The sequence below is a fragment of the Macaca nemestrina genome, chromosome 6 (assembly GCF_043159975.1).
Source record: "Macaca nemestrina isolate mMacNem1 chromosome 6, mMacNem.hap1, whole genome shotgun sequence".
In the NCBI taxonomy this organism is placed as follows: Eukaryota; Metazoa; Chordata; class Mammalia; order Primates; family Cercopithecidae; genus Macaca; species Macaca nemestrina.
Window position 1 is genome coordinate 60,899,539 of NC_092130.1, and position 20,077 is coordinate 60,919,615.

At 41.6% G+C, this 20,077-nt stretch overlaps 1 protein-coding gene across 3 annotated transcripts in view; it reads right to left on the reverse strand.

Annotated features, from left to right (window-relative positions):
• Positions 1-20,077, reverse strand: part of LOC105500028 (TNF alpha induced protein 8) — a 123,251-nt gene that overhangs the window by 45,344 nt on the left and 57,830 nt on the right. Inside the window, exon 1 of one of the 3 annotated variants that reach the window (XM_011772930.3) lies at positions 18,149-19,670. The exons of the other annotated variants lie outside the window; for them this stretch is intronic. Within the exon in view, the coding sequence (XP_011771232.1) occupies positions 18,149-18,161 (13 nt within the window). The 5' untranslated portion in view covers positions 18,162-19,670. Of the gene's footprint in view, positions 1-18,148; positions 19,671-20,077 lie in introns of those variants that run through there. 3 annotated transcript variants of the gene reach the window in all.

Here is a 20,077-nt window from a genome sequence, read left to right on the forward strand (position 1 = left end):
TGGAAACAGCATGAGAGGGGCCACAGAAGGGATTCACCAGGAAGAAGAGGAAAGGCAAACTGAAGTGGCCAGGATGGCACGACATCACGTCTGACCAAGGCATCCTCAGCCTTCCTTCAGAAAAGCAGCAGAAGGAAAAAGGGATCAAAAATCACAGTGTGGAACTCAGGCTTGAAAGAAACCTTAGATATTGTCTATTTTTATTTTTATTTTTGAGATGGAGTTTTGCTTTTGTCGCTTAGAGTGCAGTGGTGCAATCTCGGCTCACTGCAACCTCTGCCTCCTGGGTTCAAGCAATTCTCCTGCCTCAATCTCCCGAGTAGCTGGGATTACAAGCATGTGCCACCATGCGTGGCTAATTTTGTATTTTTAGTAGAGATGAGGTTTCACCATGTTGGCCAGGCTGGTCTCGAACTCCTGACCTCAGGTGATCCACCCACCTCAGCCTCCCAAAGTGCTGGGATTACAGGCGTGAGCCTCCGCACCCAGCCAGAGGTTGTTTAATCCTCTACCTGGCTGATGAAGCAATCTCTTATCACATCACCGGCAACAGACATTCATCCAGAATTGCCTTGACAAACTTCATTATCAGAGACAGCCTCCTTGAAAAACCAACCCCATATCCATCCTAACCGTTAGAAAGTTCCTCTGTATACCAAACTAAAATTCAAGTCTAAGGGCAGTAATTGTCAAATTATTTCCACTCTAACCACTGCCTTTACTCCTTACAGCAAGGAAATAATTTTGTGACGAGATAAACATAGGTTTTTAACTAAATTTTATTTTCAACAACCTAGTGGAGACCCCTCACATTGGCTGGCTGATGTAGCTGAATTCAGTGTGAGACAGTTATGCAACTTTCCAGTGCTTGCCACACATCTGCTATTGATTATCGTGAGCATTCAGAAGCAAGAAGCTCTGCTCGAGATGCCCTGTGATAATCTTTCTCCTCAGTGTGCTCACTCCAAGAGGGCAGAAAACAATGCCAAGACAGATTGAGTAACGGGCCCTACTTGACTGCACTTGAGCAGTTAAAAGCTTTAAGTTTCTGAACAAAATTTGAAATGTGAAATGCACAAAGAAGACCAACGTAGTGCTCCATTTGTGGAATCTGGACCACAGACTCCTGGTCTGAGATCTATTTGAAAGTCTAACCCACTTCTAGTTGCCATAATTTGATGTTGGCATTGAGTTTCTGACATGGGTAGAATCTATTAACAATTGTGCCAACTGGTGACTGCTCAGGAGACAGAAAAGGCTGACATAGGCTTGCAGTTGAGAGTAGCCAAGGCTGACACTCAACAGAAAAACTCAGCAGGTGGTGAAAATGTGAACTGAAGCAGAACTTATCCAAACAGGACTTCAGGGAAAACGGGAGGTTATTTTTGCAGGTAGCAGTGAAAGGCATGCATCAGAAGTTTTTCCTCTTGAATAGGTCAGGTGACAAAAGTTAAGTTACTCAGCCTCTCCTTAAAGAAGAGCTGCAGAAATATGTACTAGTTTGGATTCACAAAGTTGTAGGCATCATGAAGATGAATGCATTTTTTTGAGAAATTGCTCACCTGAACAATGTGCTAGCCTACCTAAAAAAGATAATATTAAGTCCATAAATTTCCTAGTAGAAACAGGAGATCTAAAATTCACCAACCTTTTCAATCGGAGGTCTGTTTCAACAGATATTTTACTACTGAACTCAGCAAAGCCCCATCATATGCCATTTAATTTTCTCAATTTCAATGATATACAGTCAGCCCACATCAGACAAAGAAATGATCTAAATGGGTACATTGGCTACCATTCCCCCTAATGATTTTATGCTGCAGAGTAAGCATGAGAAGGAGCTGGAAATTTGCTGTTCCCTCTCTCCCTCTAGTCTCTGTATGGACTTTTACACTGTGAGCATCTCACACACTGATGATGAATGTTGTGTTTAAGGACATGTATTGTTTCACAGCAAAATGCCTCAAAGACAAGCTAACTCTAGTATCTGGTCTTAAAGAAATAGCAACCTGTTTCAATGCTAAGGAAACAGTGGGAGTAAATCTTATACTTAATAGGAGATGGTATATCAGTCTCCAACCTGGTAACTTCCTAAGAGGTTTTCTAAAATAATACTGACCTCATACAATTTTCACTTTACACATTACTCGTACTCTTAACCAAACTGGCATCTTACAGTCTCATGTTAGAGTGATGTGGTCAAGAGTTGCTGAAAAAGATACGATTTTAGCTCTGAGGTCCCCAAATTACGTGCCAGTGTACCTCAGGGCACTATAGCAAAGTCACAGAGGTGTGCAGGATATTTTGTCTTTGAGGGAAACAAAGTAATACACAACATTTCTCAGATGCTTGCATGAACGACTATTTCAAGCGAATTCACAGTTTAACATTAGATTGGGTTATTTTCCTTTTGATGATGTCATTTCTTTGCAAAGCTAGGTTGTTGGTAGTTGCTGTGTTAAAGGCAAGTATTAGTTGAAAAGTGATGCGGAACAGGAAATTAGGGTATTGGGATTCAACCCAATTTCTAGGTTTGAGGAACTATAATAAGTTTACTGCCTCACAGCTCGAAATTCACCCTTCATTACCCACTATGTGAAGACGTAAAAGGGACCTTTACATATTTTTTATTTTGTTAGCTGGTACCATTCTGAGCTTCATCAGTGGAGAGTACTGTAGAGACATTACAGAAAGAAGCAGTTTTACTTCCTGGTTCTGGTACACTCTTTCTGCACGCTGCTGCAAACACGCATGGCTCCTAGAGCATTCACACCTTCTTAGCAACTGGCTCCTGCTGAACATGATGGTCAGCACCTTGCAGCCTCCAGCAGCTTCCACTGGCATCCCTCTTGGTTAATTTTTGCAGCAGAGTGCAACCAGTGAAAGACTTCCACATGAATAGCTTTCCTCAGCATCTTACAGGGTAGATTTCTAGCAAGTTCTGTCAGCACAGCACCCCAGTGACTTCTCTGCCAGCCAGGGAGCCACAGCAGGCCATGACATCTCCAGCAGGGTCTGGAGCGGAGAGAAGCCTGTGTTTGGGTGCTCTATCAGAGCACGGGTAGGGGCTGCTCCTTATGTCTGCTATTTCTCTGTTATTTAAAGTTCTCTTTACTTCCTATTACCTAGTTCCCATTATAGTTAACTAGTTTTCTTTTTCTTAACAGTTTTTTTCTTTTGTATTTTTAAAAAATTGTGGTAAAATACATACAGTATAAAATTTACCATCTTAATAATTTTAAATGTACAGTTCAGGAGCATTAAGTACATTCACATTGTTGTACAATCATCACCACTATCCATCTCTAGAACTTTTTTCATCTTGCAAAACTGAAACTCTGTACCCACTGAAGACTAAATCGCCATTGTCTGTGCCTGTCAGCCCCTGGCAACCACCATTCTACTTTTTGTCTCTATAAATTTGACTACTCCAGGTAACTTACATAAGTGGAATTAAAGAGTATTTGTCTTTTTGTGATGGCTTATCTCACTTAACATAATATCCTCAAGTTCATCCATATGGTAGCGGGTCAGACTTTCCTTCCTTTTTAAGGCTTGGTGATATTCCATTGTATGTGTATATCACATTTTGTTTATACATTCTTCTGTAGATGGATATCTGGATTGCTACTGCCTTTTGGGTATTGGTTTACAAATATCTCTTTGAGATGCCTTTTCAATTCTTTTGAGTATATACCCAGAAGTAAAATTGCTAAATCATATGGTAATTCAATTTTTAATTTTTTGAGGAACTGTCATATTATTTTCCTAGCTAATACTTCTTTAAACTTTCCTTTAAATTATTGTGTACTTTATATTCTCATTAGACCCTGACCAATATATGCAATGCCCAACAGTTATATACATTCCATTAAGAAATGAAGAGTAACATAAAAACATTATTTTTAAATATTTCAATATATATGTATTATGTTTCACAACCACAAAGTTATTAATACAGAAACACTAAGTTGTTTGGAACTAAGCACTTAACAAATGAAACTGCTAAGTATTTCTTTTGTCCTAGAAATGGCACGAAAAAAATTACTAAGACCACTAAATTACTGAGACCACTAAGGGTGCATGAGCCAAGAACATTTGGAAGGCTCTGCTCTAGCCTACATGTTTCCAGCTGCCATTAGGAACTGTCTGCTTGAATGGTTCCTTAGGCTCACCCTATCTAGGGGTATCCCTGAAGGCACAGATGGGACCTTAATATTAACCGTACTTAATACTGTATCTCTTTATAATATTAAGTTTTTCTCACTTAGGGACTGGGGGCTACAAACTTTACAATTATCTTTGACATATCCTGCTCTGTCTCCCCTTATTTCTAATCCTCACATCAAAATGATTGGCCTTTTTTTCTCTCCATTCCTGCGGCAGTCAGTAAAGCCATCATCTCTAGTTAGCATTACCTAACAGATTTTAAGCTAGTTTCCCTTAAACAAGACCATGGGTTGAAAATTCAAATGCTCACCGAGGCTAAAAATATGTTAATTCATACCTGCCACACAACAATTGGCTGCCCCAGTCCTTGTACCCATGAAGGCAACACCAATAGGACAGGCTGTGGGTGAGGCCCCATTCCCAGGATGCCAGCTGTTAGAGTGTGGATGTTTGTCCCTTCCAAGCCTCATGTTGAAATGTGATGGAGGTGGGGCCTGATAGGAGGTGTTTGAGTTATGGGGGTGGATCCTTAATGAGTGGCTTGGTGCCCTCCCCATGGTAATGAGTGAGCTCTTGCTCTATTCGTTCATGTGAGAGCTGGTTCATTAAAATATTGCATTGGGAGTTATACCTGATGTAAATGACGAGTTGATGGGTGCAGCACAGCAACATGGCACAAGTATACATATGTAACAAGCCTGCACGTTATGCACATGTACCCTAGAACTTAAAGTATAATAAAAAAAAAAAAAAAAAAAAAGAGCCTGATACCTCCTCCCCTCTCTCTTGCTCCCTCTCTGTGTGACACATCTGCTCCTTTTTCACCTCTGCCATGAGGAAAAACTTCCTGAGGCCTCAACAGAAGCTAAGCAGATACTGGTGGCATGCTTGTACAGCCTGCAGAATCAGGAGCCAAATAAACCTCTTTTCTTTATAAATTACCCAGACTCAGGTTCTTCTTTTTGGCAATACAAAACAGACTAATACAACAGCTGAAATACCAACTTCTCTCTCCTAAAGAAAGCAACGGCAATGCAAGTGAGTGTGAATGATGCGACTAGAGGCAAAATCATGAACGTGCGCCCACACACACATGTAGATATGAGTGGTTTGAAAAGGAATCATTCAGAAATTTTTGACACTTGTTTTCATTAACTGGAAATTACTTGAGACAAACCTTATGATGAATCATGACACCCTGTGTGGCCACACAGTGGGGGCAGCTGCTGCTGGTCTATTTTTTCAGCTGTTATATCCTCTTTTTACCCCTCCCAAAGCCATACTCAGGTCCCAACTCCTTTTAAAAGCCTATTGAAGCCCACAGTAGACCTATACTTCTACAGTGAACTTGTGCTATACTTAAAGTTGATAATCTTGATGTTAATTGTCTTCTGAGGCAGCTCCATAAGCTATTTAAAACACAAGACTATACCCTTCATTTGTTTGTTCTTTCCAGAGCGTACAATGCATGTTGGACACTTTCAAAGCACTATATAACTAATAAAATAATCATTTAATCATTTCATAATATTATGATAGCATATAAGAATAATCTTAATTTCCTCTTCCCCAAAAAGTACCTTACAAGAAACTGTGTACATAAATATCTGCTATCTTCAAAGAAAGAAAAAAAGACAAGAAAATTTGCATGGCATCTGCAGAACCAAGGTTAGTAATTTTCGACAATCTATAAAACTATCAAGTTTACAAAAGCTCTGTCAGAAAAGGAGCCAAGAAAAAAATAAATCTGACAGCTGCAAACCTTCTGTTTTACAACGTGCACAGAATAGACGCACTTCCTTCGACATCCTCATAAACAGAGTGCCGAGCAAATGCAAACATCCCCGGTAGAAGTTCAGTGGACTCCAGGACTTAACTAATGGATTGTACTTATCTTTACAGAGGCAACCTTACTAGCCACCTATCAACCCCATCACAATTGCTTTAGGAACCATTAATAAGATGGATTGAACAAAATTCCATTTCAGTTGATGGCATTTCCAGGGCAAGCAAGACACCAGCAGCGGCTGCCCGCTGTAAAAGAGTAGCAGTCTCACCGTCCTGAGATTGGAAACTTTGTTTCCTTTAAGTTAAGAACTAACATCCGTCACCGGACCACCTGAATATTTAGACTAATAAATCCCAGATGGGAATTCCAGACACCTCTTTACTAAAGACATGCTGCCGATAAACATTCTATTAAGCAAGTCTCCGAGGAGTGAGCTTCCCTTCAGAGACTGTTTTCATTTACAACATACTGTGTTTTCTAAAGCCAATTTGGGATCCCTGATTGCACAATGTGTAATTAATTTTGTCATCTGTTTTTTAATGGATGAAATTAATCTGTGAATGTAAAAAGGCAGCACCTTGGTTGTTCCTAATATGTTGTTATTGGATCAGAGAAAGACAAAAGTATACTATTTGGCCATAGCCCCAAATTCTGAATCAGCATTCCAGTATAGAACCAAACAATGTATGTGTTTATATTAAGATATATCTTAATATCCTTAGAAATAATAAGCATAATTTATCAAGCAGCTATTATGTGCTAAGTACAATCCTAGGTACATAATATAATATTACTCTTACTATGCATCAGCATAGCGGTGTTTTCTAGCTCATGAAGTACTGCTGCATACGTTGCCACTGACCCTCATAACAATCCTATAAGGAAGGTATCTTGGGAATTACTGACTCTGTTTGCTCCTGATAAGGATACAGATTCTCAGAGAAATTAAGTGGCTGGCCCATGGTCACCTAGCTAGGATTGAGTGTGAGCTGAGAGTAACTGTGGGTCTTCTGACCTCACTCCACACTATATTTTCTCTACACTATGGTGTCTCTGAACACAGCACAAAATTATACTTCAAGGCAACTCTGCCATATGCCCCAAGAGAATAGGAAATAAGAGCCAGGTGGCTGGGCACGGTGGCTCATGCCTGTAATCTCAACACTTTGGGAGGCCAAGGTGGGTGGATCACTGAGATCAGGAGTTCAAGACCAGCCTGGTCAACATGGTGAAACACCCTCTCTACTAAAAGTACAAAATTAGCTGGGTGTGATATCACATGTCTGTAATCCCAGCTACTCAGGAGGCTGAGGCAGAGAAGTGCTTGAACCAGGGAGGCAGAGGTTGCCGTGAGCTGAGATCATGCCACTGCACTCCAGCCTGGGCAACAAGAGTGAAACTCCGTCTCAAAAATAAATAAATAAACAAAGCTGGGCGTGGTGGCTCATGCCTATAATCCCAGCTATTTGGGAGACTGAGGTGGGAGGAACACTTGAGTCCTGGAGTTTGAGACCAGCGTAGGCAACATAGCAAGACCCCATGCAAAAAAAGAGAAGGGGTCAGGCGATAACAGAAGTAAGGGAAGTCAGAGGGTAGTCCTGATTGGGAAGCTCTGAGCTTGGCTGACTTGGGGAAAGAGGGAGGCAGAAATTACTAGAAAAGGGGAAGTCCAGAGGAGGAACAGGTGTGGCCAAGGGGGAGGGTAAGGAGCTCCACTTCACACATCTGAGCCTGAGATCTCAGCGGGGTAACTGATGTGGGACGAGCTTGAGCATCTTCTATCAGATCTGTTTCTCATATAACCAGAGCTCTTCCAGGGAGCATTGGGTCTGCTATAAAGTCCACAGTCTTCAATGAAAATATTTCTAAAACAGATTACGTAGAGTATCTACTCTTAACTACACGAAAGCTATAGAACATACTTTTTAAAAAAGACTGTTGTTAATCACACTGTTTTATAACATACATATTAATCTACATTTGCTCACTAAATCTGCCTAATAAAGTTGTGCTCTGTCATTGCCCTTACACCCAGTTAACAATTCCTGCCCAATTTCAAGAGATAAGATGCATGTGATCAGGATTCCACATTATTTTTAAATGCTCTAGAAAGCCTGTCCCAATACGTGGTAGATCGACAGAATAGATGTAACTCCCTGAATATAACAGAGTCTGGTTTTCAGAGGTAAGGGAAGGGACCTTGCATTCTAAAATCTGAAAAGTAAAATCGCATATAGTTAAAACTACTTTTAAAATTATTTAAATGACCCAGAAAATTTAGTACTGTCTACATGGTTTTGAATATACACAATACTATATCAGTTCCTCTAACTGTTAGTCTATGTTTCTCTGTAGTGGTCAGTCAGATATTCAAGTTCTCCCTTCAATATGATGATCAATTCATTATAGCCCACTTGCCTGGTCTTCTGAACAATGTGCTTCCCATTCTGCTGATGGTCAGAATCCTTAAAACTCATCCACTTCACACATTTTATGAACAGGTAGCGGTTACTTGTTCAACACAAGCAATGCAGAGTTCCTGCCTGGTAATGAAGTGGCTGAATATGAATGGGCAGGATTTCCTGACAACTGTCTTCTTCCTCAGGGCCGGATGTCACTTTTTATTGACAGCATCTAACATCCCCTCTACAGTTTCTAATTGGAGGTCTATGGGAACCAGGGAGAATCAAAGGTTGTAAAGGAAACCAGGGATTCATCGTCTACTCTAGAGGAACCTGTAGATGTCACTGTTCAGATGTCATCTTTATTTATGTATTTGTTAATTTCACAAACATTTATTGAGCACCTACCATGTACAGGTACAAGGTAAATGATGTAGATACAACAGCCATGATATCTGCCCTCGCAGAGCCAGTCATGGGTGAGGGTGGGGAAGGGGTTGGAAGAGGAAACATATAACATACTAATTAAAATATAGTACAGTAAGTTTAATAGTGGAAAAGCAGGAGGTGTTATGAAAGCTCACAGGAGAAGTACCTCAATCAGGCCTGAGGGAAGGAGTCATGAAGGAAGGGTTCCTGAAAGAAGTGACACCAGCCAAAGAAGGGGAAGAGAAGGAGAAAAGAAAGAAAAATGCCCCCAGGTAGAGAATAACTGGTCAGGAGTGAAGGCTGAAGACCAATGGCTATGATGGTTGGCTGACCACTGGAGATTCTTCGAGAAAGAGAACTTAGTAAAATGACCAGAGATAGCAGCCAAATTGCAAGAGGTTGCAGAATGATCTGGTGTTGAGAAAGCAGAGACAGCACTGGTGGACTATTCATTCAAGAAGTTTTCCTGAAGGTAGTAAGTTGAAAGAGTACCCTGAGGAGAAAGCATTATCAAAAAGCTCCCACAAATCTAGCACAGCTTTAAGTGGCTTTGAGGAAGGAATATGATATTCCCATAACTCTCCCATTGGCCGATACCAAACACAGGGAAGCAGGGTGACATCTAGCTCTTACAAAAACACATTTGCAAGAATTTGTGTGGACTCTGACATGAGTTTGAATAATGCAAATTTAAAAAGATAAAGTCAAAACCTTCTTCATGTTCAGTGGCTGGTGCTGGTTCTGCAGCTCTAACCTAAAGGGGACAACACAAGGTGTTATCTCTGAGGGGCTACCAAAGCCCAGATTATGCTCTTAGCAGTACAGGAAATACTCTCATTAGAAGGGTGATACCTTCGGTTAAACTCTGATTTTCTGTTCTATCATCAGGCTCTTTGAAAAACACAAACATCCCTTGGAGGAAAAGCCGGTGGATGACTAACAGCTAAGAGTAAAGAATTCACTCATTTCTTTGTTCCTTCCTTTCAGAGATGAGGACTAGAGGGCACCCCAGATAGGAAACAGAGATACAGAAATTAAGGCTGTTAGAAGGATTGGGAGGAGAATGGACACAAACTGGTCCCATTCCTGGTCCTGCCCTGGCCACTAACCCCATGCCTGCCTAAGACCAAGAAGACAAAGAGGACTGAATATACCCAGTAGACAACTTGCAAAGCAGAAGTGAGAGTTTCAAATGCTTAGGGTTCCTTATCTTCAGTGATGCAAATTTTGTAAAATGATTTAAAATCCTCAGAACTGTTTTGATTGAGATTTCCATCTCTACTTCTCTAAACAGATTCTGCCTCTAAAGGCCAGGAACCAAAAAAAAAAAAAAAAAAAAAAAAATGACTTCCATGAAGATATGATTTCTTTTGATGTGCTTCCAATCTGTGGGTGAAAATTTTGGTGGCACTCTTATCCCAGAGATAGCCAGTCTTCTCATCTAAGGTAAAAGCTGAAATCAATTCTATAAATGAAATTATAAAAGGCTCACATCCATAAATACAGTATCTCTGAGACTGAGCAAACATAGCAGTGATAGATGAAGTCAGTTGGCTTATAGCCCAAGGATTGTAAGCTGGTAGCCTTGGGGCTGAATCCAGCTCATGTAATTTGTTTGTCTGTTTGTTTAAGTTTTTCAACTGAACTTCAGTGCCTTTAGATGAGACCTGTTGTTTCTAAATTTACCACAGGTCTCACGACCTGAGATTGTTCACATAGAGCACTATTTACACATTCATATTACTTGCCTGGTTCCTGTAGACATTTGAGTTTGGGACCATTGACTTATATAGACTAACATTAAAAACAAATAATCGACCTCTTGCTTATGTGGAGTTCTGGTGCTAACTGTTTCAGAGCAGAGCGCTGGAGGGTTATTGAGCAACAGGATCACTAAAAAACAATAAACCACAACAGTGTGCAACACCACTGTAATCAGCTTAAAAAAAAAAAAAAAAAAAAAGCAGGAGACCAAAAACACCAGTGAAGCTCACTAGCCCTGAATAAAATGTGTCTACAGCTTTGAAACCACCTTACAACAGAAGTACCTGCCAGGAGTCACTAAGCTTCCTTCATGTGCACCACTTCCACAGTACCCCGACATCTGGATGTCCCAGAACACAAGCTTGGCGGCCAGTATCCAATTCTGGCTTGGCAAAGGAAACGATCCCTCTATTCAGTGAACTGAGGCCATAAATGCACTATCTGTGGTATTCAAATAAAAATACTCAACTTGGAGCAATTCAAACCGCCACTCAGCCAGTCCAGCCACTTGGTGGCTATTTAAGACATCTGCAGCACATACCACAGAACGTGTGCCATCACTTGTCTGTTCATATGTCCGGATACGGAGGACCAAAGTCCACACTCCTACCCCCGCCTCAGGTCTCCATGACATTTCCTGCCACACCCTACCCAGAACCCAAGAATCAGAAAGCTAATGCTCAAAGGAAGGTTTTGAGGTTATCTTATTCAATCTCCCTGTTCCTCAAACTTGTTCACAAATGAGAAAATAGCCCCAGCAAGTGCATATGATGAGTACCCTAAGAGGAACTATTAATAGAATTAAATCTCCAGGACCTCCATGGTGGCCTCAGGAGCTCAGGGCTCCTTTCTGCAACCAGCCTCCTGGGAGCAGGGCATGCCTTCGGGCACAGTGGTCCTCTGCAGCCTAGCCCAATGTTCCTGAATCGAATTTCTGTGACCCACATGGGCAGTCTAGCTCACTCAAGTTCCTGTTAGGGTTTGGGTGAAAGCCCCCTGGTAATAAAGGGTGCCTCTGCTCTGGCTGGCCCCCCGTGCATATATTTCCATATATTTCATGTGGTGGGGAAGACTGGCTGGCTAGGGACAATGCTCTGGAGTTTGGAATCCTATACTCCAGCCACAGATTTCATCTAAACGATAAACGGCTACCTCTTCTGCTCCAACTGACTTACCACAAGGTGGTATTTTCTTGTGTCACTGTGACTTTCGTTTTCACCAGCCTTCTGAATGTTGCCCCAGCCCCTTCCCCTGCTCCAGACAGCCATCCTCCTGGAGGACTCATCTAGAGACAACTAAATGAAACTCTCTATGACTGACTGCCCCATTTCATTTACTTGTGTGCAGCTTCCAAAGCTTTACATTATCCACAGCCCATTTATTTCCATTAAAATAGATAAAATAATTAATCAAATATGGTGATTAAGGTCATAGCTATGAAATGTTAAGGCCATTCTTTGCAGAAACATATGGCCTTATTAAACCGTTTTTAAACAAAAATTATATTGGACTTCAGTGTTTTATCAGAGCATATAATTACCATAGATTGAAGAGCTGTCTATAAATAATTTTCTCTACTTCTTACTCTCATTGTTCAACTTACCAGACCTACTAGTACCCTGGTGATGCTTTATTGACCTCTGAGAATCCCTTTGTGATCTGTAGTGCTACTATGGTTCACAAAATCTGTGTTCTTCTCTCCCTGATAGCATCTGACATTTGTCATCAGGGGTTGGCAATCCCATACACTGGGCCCCATTTACTACGTACCATAGCCAGTCACCAAATTAGAGAAACTCAGTAAAAAACAAAACAAAACAAACAAACAAAAAAACGCCGTAAGAGGAGACCTGTGTAGTAGACATCGTGGCTGACCCAACATCATGTCCATTTCTCTCTCCCTGGGTAGCAATCCTGATCATTTTAAATAAATCACAGAAATCCCATACCCCCTTGCCACAGAGTGACGGGTTTAGGCAACCCAAGCCTAAGCCAATCATCACAGCAGATGCCATAGCCAATAAACTGGTCATTGAGACATCAGAAATTTGTTGGGGGCTTTTGGAAAAAGTCGCTTGCTTCTCTGACACAACCACAAGAAGCCAGTTCTCTCTCTCCTTCTGGGCAGTGTGTGGTGGATATGAAGTCTAGAACTGCTGTAGACTTTTATCAACATCAGAGAAGGCAATTCAGGATGAAGCTCAATCACGGAAGGCAGAAACATGGGGCCTTTTTTTTTGTTTTAAGGGACAGGGTCTTGCTCTATTGTCCAGGCTGAAGTGCAGTGACACAATCATAGCTCAGTGCAGCCTCAAATTCCTGGGCTCGAGACATCCTCCTGCCTAAGCTTCCTGAGTAGCTGAGACTACAGGTACACACCACCATGCCAGGCTAATTCTTTTTTATTTTTTGTAGATAGAGAGTCTCAGTCTCACGATGTTGCCCAAGCTAGAAAATAGGTTCTTGACTTCACTGAACTGCTAAATCAAAACTTTGTTCCAGTTATGTGAGCCAACAAAAAAATACCTTTTGTATGAACAAGTCTAACCTGGGGTTTCTCTTTCTTGTACAGTAGAAGCCACAATAGATGTAATATCCTGGGCAGCTAAGGAGGAATCGTGCATGAAAATTTCTAATCTTGCTGCTGGCTTTACAACATTCCCAACACCTGAAGGACAGTGGGTGAAGGAGCCCAAGGATGCACAGCTGATCAATGCTTTTGCCCATTTCCTCAAGCCTGCTGTCCAACAAAGGCCAGAGGGTAGCCCGAAAGCCTCCTCTCCAGCAGGGCCATGTCTGGCCTGTCCAGTGACAGTGATAGCAGAGAGCAGAGTCCCAAGGCTGGGGAAAAGTGGGTGGATGCTAAGACACCACAGAGGCACAGATGGGGTAGAGGGTCTGTAAGGCAGGAACTGGGTCCCTGATCTTCCTCCCTGACTCATAGCTTGGTGCTGCCCCACCCTCCCCGATGGTGCTTCCTGATAAACCTCATGTGAGAATATGTTTGTCATACTGGGGGTGGCTGCCTGCCTGACAGGAGCAAAAAGGACAAGACTTGTAGGGTGGGACAAGGTGCTGAGAAGGTGTGTGTGTGTCAAAGCTCCAGATTCCAATCTGGAATAAGGAGCCAGGAATGAGGAGGTCAGGTCTGCCCTGGGGTCTCCCCCAGGAGCTGAAGGTGTGGTGAGGTGCTCAGGGGCACATGTGGTGAAGGGGAAGAACATTATTCAGCAGTTAGCAGGAGAGGGGCAAATCAGTGGAAAGCCCTGGCCTATTAAGGTCTGGCCAGATTTTTGTCTTAGAATATGCTCAAAGTCCACTTGCGGCTCCGCAGACAGCAAATCGCATTTCTGTACTTCCACTCGGCAGTCTTACAGCTGAGATGCTGAATTCCAACAGAAAGACTTTCTGGAAGCTGGGGAAATCAGTTAGGGTGTTAACGAGGCTTTCTTTGGTGGCAACTTTGAGCACTCTCCCACATGCAGCAAATGCTGTAATGCTCCAGTTTAGATGGTAAACAGGAACTGCAGAAATGTTTCTTGTCAAGCTTTGTTATGGCTTACTGCTCATGGCAGTCCCCCATTCATATCTGCATTTCTGCATGTGCTTTGCTGTCCTATTAGCTTTGACATTTTTTATTTTTATTTTTTTTCTGGCTGCTAACTCCCAAGCACATGACCCTGAGTTTTGATAACGAAATTACCTCCAGCAAGCACTCATTCTTAGCTTCTCATCAAATCCAGCTCAGATAGCTCCCCGAGGAGCACCACTCTCCTAAAAATAGAAACCAAAAGACCTCTGTGGTCTTTTATGCCCTCAGGTTCTAGTGACAGGCAATTTTACTGAAAGGAGAAATGATACCAAAGGATGCAAATCAATGCTAACCCTAATGGCTCAAGCTGGTGGGATGTCAAGCTCATTTATAGACAACATATACAAATAAACATGAAATCACCTTGGTTGGGAAAAAGAAATAGTGTTATAAAAACGAATGTGAGTGCAAGATATGATGATAAGGTAAATCTCATATAGTCTAGACTGGGAGCTCTGCTATAAGAGGAAGGGTAAGAATGAGGCAAGAGAATTCAGGATGAGTTCTCTCCACAAGCAAATTATTTCATGTCACTTTGTCCGCTGGATACAGGCTAGGAGATGATTAAACAAGAGGAGACAATGCACATGACAACACAAAGTCATTTTCTTCTATACTTAGCACTGGTCTGACCTTCATCATAAAGTGATATTAGAGGATTTGGCCTGTGTCCAGAGGACAGTGGTCATAAGATCTAAAGGAGATAGAAGGGGAAAAAAGGGCTTGAGCTTGTTCAAAGTAAAACGAGAAGACAATGAGTATTGGGCCAAAATGGTCCAGGTTAAGCTGTATTTGGTGGCGAGTTCACATTCTCTCCTCAGCTACTAATCCTGTTTTCAAATTAATTTTAAATACCACTTAATATTCAGTCTTACTAACTTTCAGGGTGAGGGGGTAATACTGAGAATGGTGACCAAACTTCTTAGGACTGTAGAAATTTTATTTTATGTTTATTATATCCAAATAGCCTAAAAATGAATGCAAATAAGAAATAGGGGAGGCCTTATGAGACTGCACAGCTAATGGACATTAGGAAAATCTGAAGGATTTATCTCCATAGCAAAACAAAGGAAGGCAATATTCGGCAGAGTATTCCTCTGAAATAAGAGGTCTGAGCCTTTCTGTGTTTGCTATGAGGCCTCTATAGGTAGACAGGGACACAGCAGGGGAACAACTAAGATGAACCATGTTGAAATACAGCTGCTGGAGGAGCCCACAGCACTTTTCTTCCTCTCAGACCACTGCACTTGAAGTCTGCACCTGTACGTGGCTATGTATCCCCAGGGCAGGCAGGGTGGCCGGAAGAGTGCCAGAGGCAGGAGGCAGGTTTTCATCCCAGCTCTCGCACCATGAGGCTGGATGATCACAGATACCTGCCTTGATTTCTTTGGCCTACGTTGCATTTGTAAATGAGAAGACTGGACTAAATCAAATGGTTTCTCATCTCATGCCCAGTGCAAGTCAAATTCATTATAACTGTCCACAAAGCCCCAATATCTAGCCCCTCACCACCTCTCTGACTCATCTCTCTCCTTCCCTTAAGCTTCTGTACTGTTTCTGGAACACATCAGGCCCATTCTCACCTCAGGGCCTTTGCGGTCGCTTGTCCTCTGTCTGGAAAGTTCTTCCCCCAGGATATTCACATCTGGCTTCCTCACACTTCTCAGGTGAATCTAATATCAATCACATTCTCAGTGAGGATTCATTCACAATTGCAACCACAATTACCCTCTTCAGCTTGAACATACTTTTTTCTACTTAGCACTTGGTTCTCCACTTACTATATATTTTACTTATTTATTTTGTTGATGTTTATTGTCCCCACCTAGTATATCAGCTCTCCAAGAGCAGGGATTTCTATCCGCTTTGTTCACTGCCTTAGTACCTGGAAGGTGCCTGGGACATAATTCAAGAAGTATTTGCTGAATAGATACGTCCATGGATGGCTAGAAGGGAGGGCAGAAGGATTACAGACCTTTATAGTGTCTTCACTCTGGGGTCTGTGGGCTGTGGTGCTTATGGTCAGAGGGCTCTCTCTGCCACTGGGATGGACTCTGTAACCACATGACAAAAACAAGCCGGCCCAGGTGAAACATAAAGGGCCCAGAGCCAGATGCGGTATGCTTTCACTCCACTGCAGAACCTCCCAAGCACGGCTTCCTGCTCGCTCCATGCCTTAAGCTGATGGACATGTACACCCAGCACTCTCAGCAGTCACACCCTGGACTTCAGACATTGTCTATGAGAAATTCCTTATATTAGCATTCAGCTCCACATTTCCAGAATCTAAATTACTGTCATCCGGGGAGAGCATAGTTACACCCACCTCCTCTCTCTCACTCTTCATTTAAAATCCCTAGGTAAAAGAGAAGTAAGTTTCCCTATTGCCAAAATATCACACTAGAGTTTATCCTGAAGTGGAAAAAGGTGGTGATGCTCCCACAGGCAATTCAGCCAGTTCCACTAGATGGCAACATGGTCAGGATGTGCTGATATCCAAGAGTGAAATTTACCAGGAACAGAATAGACAAGCTCCTACGCGCCACTCTGCCACTACGGTTCTCAGCTCGGCATGCACAACCTTGCCTCCCCTTCACTTCTAGCCTGGCTATTTTCAACCACTAATTTACAGTTGGTTCTCAAATGGTTCATGCTTACCCTTGAATGCTTATGACTTAATCACTGCAGCCTTGGAAGTTTTATGTACACGTCTTTCTGCCAAAGTACGCTACCTACCCTCCCTTTGGAACTCTACCCAAAACTCATTTCTTCCACAAAACCCTCCCAAGCAAAGCTGGCTCTGATCTCAACTGTATATATGCAATGACATACAGTCACAGACACATAACCTTTTTTTTTTTTTTTGAGACGGAGTCTCACTCTGTCGCCAGGCTGGAGTGCAGTGGCACGATTCTCGGCTCACTGAAATCTCCGCCTCCTGGGTTCAAGCAATTCTCCTGCCTCAGACTCTCGAGTATACACATACAAACACACACAGACACACACACACACACGACAGGATCACATGCACAGCTCTAGGCATCTAGTAGACGAACATACATTTACTATAAATGATATGCAGGTAACCACATTCCATACAAGAGAAGTCAGGACTCTATGAAATAATATTTATTGGCTGCCAAGGGTTCAATAATGGACCAAAAGACTAGATATACCAACACCCTCCTATGTCCTCCAAGTTCTAGTTTTTTCCTAGTATTAAATTTAAGCTCCAGAAAATCTGTTGAGCAGACCAATTTTAAGTAAACCGAAGCAAATATTATACATCAACTTGAACAAAAGTGTATATATGCCAATATAACTTTAAGGGCTATTTAAAACACTCTATTCCAATCCTTGATAACTTTTTCAATTTACTTTAAAAATAAAATTAAGTCTACTTGTGAAACATTAAGTATGGCTAAAAACAAACCTAGGGTGTTATTTTAAAAGTACAAAATGCTTTATATGTAAGGTAAGTTTTTTTTTTTTTTTTTTTTGGTTGTTAGGAGAAAATGGTAACAGCAATATTCGAACAATTATCCAATGAGATAATAGAAATAAACACCCTTGTGTTTACGGGTTGCCCCACGGTGTTACCACTGCTGCCAGACCACTGGGAACCAGAGGTGTCCCACAGTTAATAAATGCATGGAAAATGTAAAAGAGAAACTCTGGGTGAAAAAGCCATCCAATCTTTTCAGAGTCCCATCTCTGAAACATTTCAAACCTTTATCTTTTACAAATGAAACTGCTACATGCAAACTTCAAATGCCATTTTTCCACCCACAGTACTCATACCTCCCTCAGCTTAACACTGGTTCCTCAAACCCAGAGCCACAGCAAAACAAAACAGTGATTTGTTGAACACAGTAGCTCTAAAGCCACGACCAAACATTATTTCCTTGAAGAAAGCAATACCATGTTAGTCATCTGAACATTTTATCAGATTTCAACAAAGACATCATATCTAAACATATTCTGAGAGCCGTTTTAACTCACCTAGTTTCAGCATTTTCTCCCCGTATACAATCAGAAGGACAACTTCACAGTATCTTGGTAGTCATACAGACTTGAGGAATGCACGCAACCACCCTGTTGACGTGTACACTACAGCACCTGCATCACCTTCGGGGAGACTCAGTCCTTCTCAAGAATAATTCAAAATAATATATACTATCCTTTTGAAAAATGTACCATAAGTTTACTACATAAACGCACAGAAGGCGCTGGTCAACAACAGTCACTTTGAAAGTTGTCTTGCTTGTTATTCTGGGAGCCAGGTTTCGTCACTTGTAGTGGAATGCACTATGTAGCCTTTAATTGTGAGTCCAGAGAGGTCTCCACATTCACAACAGGGATGGACTGGTTGCTGCCTGCACTTGCTCCCTGTAAACTACAACTACCTAGAAATGCAAGAATACCTGTGACAAGCAAACAGGAGTATATTCAAAATCAAGCAGAAACAGGAAGTCTAACGTTTCAACATGCTAGAAAAAAGAAACAGATACTTAGAAAAAAAAAAAAAAACTAAAAAAAACAGGGAGAGGCCCCATTCGCAGATGCCTGAAAAAAAGAAAATTAAAAAAACACCTCATTCCTACCTGTATAAACATGAACATCTATTAATAATACGTATTGCTCAGAGGTGTTTCTGTTCTCAGGAGAACTAGAGAACACAGTTTGGACAACGCTGCTACTTGAAATCATTAGTCTTTTGCTTTGGAAGAGTATATAAGGTTTTCATAATGAATGTAAGCGTGAGTGTATCCAGGCATACACAATACACACATACACATACACATACACATACACATACATATACACATACACACACACATACATGCATATACACAATCTAATAGTTTCTTTAGGAGCCTGTTTATTTACCTGGGCATTTGGCAGTCACTGCCACCCACAAATCTTTCCTTATCCACTCCCCCAAATAAGATTCTGCCAGTTCTATGAGATCCACCTCAAGTGCACCACTTCTAAGAAGGCTTTTCCTGGGTGACCCCAATTAGGTATGTATGATCTCAACCTCTTCCTTTAGCCCCTACTGCACCTTGGTTGACCTTTCTTGGTAACACTTTTGGTATCTATCACAGCTGTCCTTATATTATCTTTGGTTGTTTATCTATCTTACTCTCTCTATATGGTAAGCTTCTTGATTTTATTTTTATACTCTGTAACAATAACACTCTGCCTTGAATGTACCAGGCACCTGGCAAAAAAAGTGGAAAATAGACAAACTCTCCAAGGCCTGGTTCACAGTCTCTTTATGCCACTTTCTGGTTATGTAGATGTGCAAGTTATTTAACACCCCTGAGCAATCAATTTTGCACTTCTTAAGATGAGAATAACATCATCAAATTCACAGAATTGCTATTAAGATTGAAAGAGAACCACGTGAAGCAAATAACATATTGCCTGATGCACATAGAGTTCTCAAGCAGTAATGAGCATTATTACTGACCAAAATTAAAATCAAATGCCCAATACTAATTTGGGAAGGAGGCCAAAAGAGATACCAAATCAACATCAGTTTACAAACATATCTCTACATTTCTTATTGTCTTTGGCTTACATTATCATGTGACTAACTCAGAGCGATATGACACTTATACCTTAGAAACCATATTTTTGTGTTCTTTTGGGTTATCTCCCCAAATTCTGACTGGTCTTTCATGCCATGTAAACTTCATCGGGGACTAAGGGTCAAAGAAGATGTCAAGCGAAAGCTCTTCCTGGAAGTGCCGGACTCTAAATCACAAGGACTTCCCAGGCTGTGACTCACTGGCAATTCCAAGGGTAAGTTACAAAGAAATACTGCATCTAAACAGAGGAACAGGCCTCTCACATTTCCCTAAAATGTGACCTCAGTCGTGGCCGCATGGCTAGGTGGTCACCAGAAACCACTCTTTCCAGTTC